This window comes from Guillardia theta (assembly GCF_000315625.1).
Source record: "Guillardia theta CCMP2712 unplaced genomic scaffold GUITHscaffold_667, whole genome shotgun sequence".
NCBI lineage: Eukaryota > Cryptophyceae > Pyrenomonadales > Geminigeraceae > Guillardia > Guillardia theta.
The window spans coordinates 1-882 of record NW_005434067.1 but is presented as its reverse complement, the minus strand read 5'-3'; the positions used below and the strand labels follow the sequence as shown (position 1 = coordinate 882).

The 882-nt window shown below is 45.0% G+C and overlaps 1 protein-coding gene across 1 annotated transcript; it reads right to left on the bottom strand.

The window, feature by feature from the left end:
- Positions 1–413: 413 nt before the first annotated feature.
- GUITHDRAFT_123014 (hypothetical protein) lies at positions 414–844 on the bottom strand (the record flags this gene model as incomplete). The annotated part of the gene is made up of 4 exons (XM_005817693.1): positions 414–464; positions 521–592; positions 646–734; positions 787–844. Coding segments are annotated over 4 exons (270 nt in total), but the record flags the coding sequence as incomplete, so codon positions are not given.
- Between the last annotated feature and the right edge of the window lie 38 nt (positions 845–882).

Here is an 882-nt window from a genome sequence, read left to right as displayed (position 1 = left end):
CATGAATCCAGTGCATGAAAATCCATAATGCCGTACATGACAATATGCACACCACCGATCATGTTTAGCATGTCATCAAGACAGTGATTGATGCGAATATCTCCTCCATCACCATCATGGCAGATGGCAGCTCATACTCACCACGGCATCTCACAACCTCAACTCCAACAAAGCATAATCCGGCATCCCTTTACTGTCATAATTCCCACAACACCCTTGATTTGCAGTGCAGTATGATACCTGATCAACTGCATTATCTGTTGCTTTCATTCTCATCATCCTCTCACATAGAACTTGAGTGAGTGTACCATCACAACCTGCCATCGCTTATTTCCTCGTAGCGAGACTCATCATTTCCAACATTCCATTTCCACATTAGGGCTTAACACGCATGTATCAACTCAACAATGATTTCATTCAGGAACGAACTGTACATGCTCTACACTACGTGCTTTGGAAAATGTCTGCACGATATTCCACCAAGTGCTTGTAGTATGTGATGTATGAGTATTGCGAGTACCTCTTTCTCTGTGCCATCGCCGTCCATGCATCTTCTCCGTACGCCCTTTCCACCAGTGTACGGAAACCAGTTCTGTAACATTGACAGAAGTTGTGAGGCATAATTACCTCGCTTCCTTGCAGTACTCCTTGCTCTCGGCATATATCTTCCACCATGGTCATCACATAATATGCTTTGTACACATTCTTCCTCGTGTTCTCATCATTCGACACGTCTGCGGAGAAAGGAAACTTACTTAGGTGCTTTAAGGGCCGAATCCTCCTCACTTGTCCTTGCACGATGACATCTTGCCCCAAATTCCACCACATGAACATATTTCGAACTCTGCAACGCAAAGGAAATGGCCAACCCAACGGACCGGG